At 36.4% G+C, this 4,031-nt stretch overlaps 1 protein-coding gene across 1 annotated transcript in view; it reads left to right on the plus strand.

The window, feature by feature from the left end:
* Positions 1-599: 599 nt before the first annotated feature.
* Positions 600-4,031, plus strand: part of tefb (TEF transcription factor, PAR bZIP family member b) — a gene marked incomplete at its 5' end in the record, with an annotated part of 11,765 nt that continues 8,333 nt past the window's right edge. The window contains one exon of the mRNA XM_056452776.1: positions 600-1,030. Within this exon, the coding sequence (XP_056308751.1) occupies positions 600-1,030 (431 nt within the window). The remainder of the gene's footprint in view (positions 1,031-4,031) is intronic.

Here is a 4,031-nt window from a genome sequence, read left to right on the forward strand (position 1 = left end):
TGTGCATATACCACATTATTCCTCCGGCAGCACGACTAACATGGCCGGGCATCTCCGCAGGCACTACAAAAACATAGATGTATCTGTTAAACCGACAAGTGTAACACAAACTACTCTCCCGTCTTCATTTGGAATAAAACTTCCAAGCAACTCAACACGTGCAAAGGCAATTACAAGCGCGATAGGAGTTTTATTGCCGCGGACATGCGACCTTATTCAGAGATAGAAAACTCCGGTTTTCAGCATTTAATTAACGTGCTAGAACCGCGCTAGAAATGTTAATAAACATTTTATATTTGACAATGTAGTGTGTGGTACATTGTGAACAAAGGTCAGATGTTATTATATTGCATATACGTCTTAAAATGGCATAGCTTGTGCTTTAAAAATTTTTTTTGTTAAAAATCGAGAATCGAATTGAATCGTGACTTTAGAATCGAAAATGTAATCGAATCGAGGATTTGGAGAATCGTGACACCCCTAATCATGATAAAGAGAAAATAAATCAGTTATTAGAGATGAGTTATTAAAACTATTATGATTAGAGATGTGTTGAAGAAATCTGCTCTCCCTTAAATAGAAATTGGGGAAAATGTATATACTGGAGGGCTAATAATTCTGACTTCAACTATATCTGACTCAAGTCTGAATTTCCTCTCAGATATCGAGAAGGAGAAGCAGGCTTCAGCTGGCGATGGGACGTCCGGTGGAAGCGGTGCTTCAGGGGGCGTCTCCGCCTCCCTCACGCCCGCCATCTGGGAAAAAACCATCCCGTACGACGGCGAGACCTTCCACCTGGAGTACATGGACCTGGACGAGTTCCTGCTGGAGAACGGCATCCCCGTGTCGCTGGAGGAGGAGCTGAACCGCGGTCTGGAGGCCGAGCGGCGGGACGGGGATACACAGGGGTCCTCCGAGACCTCAGAGCAGCCCGCGGCCGTCCCGGAGATGCCTGAGCAGCAGCAAGACGAGGACCCAATGTCTGACGGTCAAACAGCAGACCAGGAGCTGAGCGAGGAGATCGCTGCAGGTTAGATGAAAACTGTGCTTTTTATTACTGATTTTAGCAGATTTAAAGAAGAAACCCATCAAACCGTTACCTGTGGAATAAAAAACAACACGTGGCAAGTGTTTAAAAGGAGCCCAGAGCTGGCAACATTGCCTATTAGTGTCTTAACCCTTAAATAGGCATTGTAATCAGTGAGTTGACCTTTTGTGCATGCTGCAGAGGTTATCATTAAAACAGAAAACAATCTAAATTTGCTCAGAGTGATGTCAGGAACACATTTTAACTAAAGAAATGGGTATAAAACAAAAAGAAAAGCCAATTTTGAGTGCACTGTGCATTTAACGGTTACTTTAGTAGAGTAGCTTGTACATTTTTGACAAGCTTTACTAAGTAGATTCTGAGAGTATCATCTGAAGACATGTTTATTTTGATAACAGAGTATTGTGATGATTGATGATGTGGTGGTTTATATTGTGTAGACAGACGTGATCATGGCAGAAGATCTGTGACGGTTATATATTAGTGGAAAGAATACTATTTCTGTCCGATAACTCCAGCTAATGACTGAGCCAAACATTGGGGTGGGGTTGTCATTATTAAACTGGGTAAAGCTGAGCTCACATTAGGAGGTTTTTAACACGCTCCGTGGTTGGTTGGTTTGTGTGTGTCCACTTTAAATTAGCTTCATATGTCAGAATCTGACACCTCAAAATGTAGAAAAGGGTCTCATAATTCTGAGAAACGAAATGTCTGACTCTGAATGAATAAATGGAGGAATGAATGAATAAATAAATCAATGAAGCAATGAGTTAATTAATAAATAAACAATGGAATAAATAGATGAATGAATAAAGGAATGAATGAATGAAAGGAGGGATAAATAAATAAAGGAATGAATGAATGAATAAATAAACTAATAAAGGAATGGGTGAATAAAGGAATGAATGAGTGAATAAGGAATGAATGAATAAAAGAATGAATGAAGAAATGAATAAAGGAATGAATGAAGTAATGACTGAATGATTAAAAAATAATTTAATGAATAATGGAATTAATTGAATAAAGGAATGAATGAGTGAATAAAGGAATGAATGAATAAAGGAATAAATGAGTGAATAATAGGAATGAATGAACGAATAAAGGAATAAATGAGTGAATAATAGGAATGAATGAATGAATAAAGGAATAAATGAGTGAATAATAGGAATGAATGAATGAATAAAGGAGTAAATGAGTGAATAATAGGAATGAATGAATGAATAAAGGAATAAATGAGTGAATAATAGGAATGAATGAATGAATGAATAAAGGAATGAATGAGTGAATAAAGGAATGAATGAGTGAATAAAGGAATGAATGAGTGAATAAAGTAATGAATTAATTAATAAAGGAATGAATGAATGAATGATTTAAAAAATAATTTGATGAATAAAGGAATTAATGAATGAGCGAATAAAGTAATGAATTATTAAATAAAGGAATGAATGAATAAATAAAGGAATGGATGAATGAATGAATGAATACATAAAGTAATAATGAATAAAGTAATGAATGAAGAAATGAATACAGGAATAAATGAATGAATGAAGAAATTAATGAAGAAACAAAGGAAAAAGGGAATGAATGAATAACTAAAGGAATGAAGGAATGATTTAAAAAATAATTTAATGAATCAAGGAATTAATGAATGAATAAAGAAATGAATGAGTGAATATAGAAATGAATAAAGGAATGATTAAAAAATAATTTAATGAATAAAAGAAGTAATGAATGAATAAACGATTTATTGAATGAAGGAATAAATTATTTAATGAATAAAGAAATCAATGAGCGAATAAAGTCATGAATGAGTGAATAAATCAAGGAATGAATAAATGAATGAGTGAATAAATGAATAAATAAATAAAGGAATGAATGAATGAGTGAATAAATAGGGGAATGAATGAATGAATGAATAAGGGAATGAGTGAACAAATAAAGGAATTAATGAAGAAAGGAAAGAATGAAGGAATAAATTATTTGAACTAGAGGTGGGCGATATGACCTAAAATTAATATCACGTTATTTTTCATCTTTTGAACGGTGACGGTATAATATCACGGTATTACTTTCAATAGCAAAATAATATACATCTCAAGGAAGAACGGACAAAAGAAAGTCTCACTTCTATCACTCTTTAAAAGTTTTGGTTTGGGTCATTGTAAATGCTCAGTCTCGTTATGAGCTGATCTTCATTTCTCTGTGTTGGTGGAATAAAGCAGGCGAGTCAGCCGCACCAATTTATGAGCAGACAGAGCAGGATTCTCATGATGACCACCGGCGCAATACTGCTCTTTGTTATGAGCCGTAGTTTCAGTGTAAACTTAGTAAAGGTGAGTTTCTTTGGCGATGATGTCTACAGTATTAGACTTTATATTTAGCGGACATTTGCGCTGAACACGCGGTGAATGCAACGCATCGAGATTCGGGCACCTTCTCCGAAAACCCTCGATTGATCTCAGCTGGCGGATCAACATTTACCTCATGTCATGATCGCTGTCATCTGCGCCATTATTATTATTATAACTTTAGGTGAGGTTTGCAAACCTGTGCACTTTTCACTCTTCAGCCGTTTGCATTTCCTGCAGTAACAAAAGCTCCCTGTTATCTGACAGCGGGAAGCGTTGAGTGACTGACAGCTAATAATCAATACTTCAGCAGGGTAGAGCGATTCAGCAAGTTTTTAGAGAAAATCAAATCAGATTGCACTACAACCATTATATTCAAACACACAAATGCTCCCAAATATATTATGAGGGCGCATAGATTACATTTCGGGAGCTCATGCGACCAAAATGGTTGCAATTTCGAGCCCTGTAGTATAATGGCCCGTTTCCACTGAGTGGTACGGTACGGTATGGTTTGGTTTGGTACGCTTTTGTGGCCGTTTCCACTGTCAAAAAGCGTACCGAACCGAACCGTACTGTACCACTTTTTCGGCACCCTTTCGAAAGGGTACCAAACACGAGAAAGGGTACCAAAA

This window comes from Danio aesculapii, unplaced genomic scaffold (genome assembly GCF_903798145.1).
Source record: "Danio aesculapii unplaced genomic scaffold, fDanAes4.1, whole genome shotgun sequence".
Taxonomy (NCBI): Eukaryota; Metazoa; Chordata; class Actinopteri; order Cypriniformes; family Danionidae; genus Danio; species Danio aesculapii.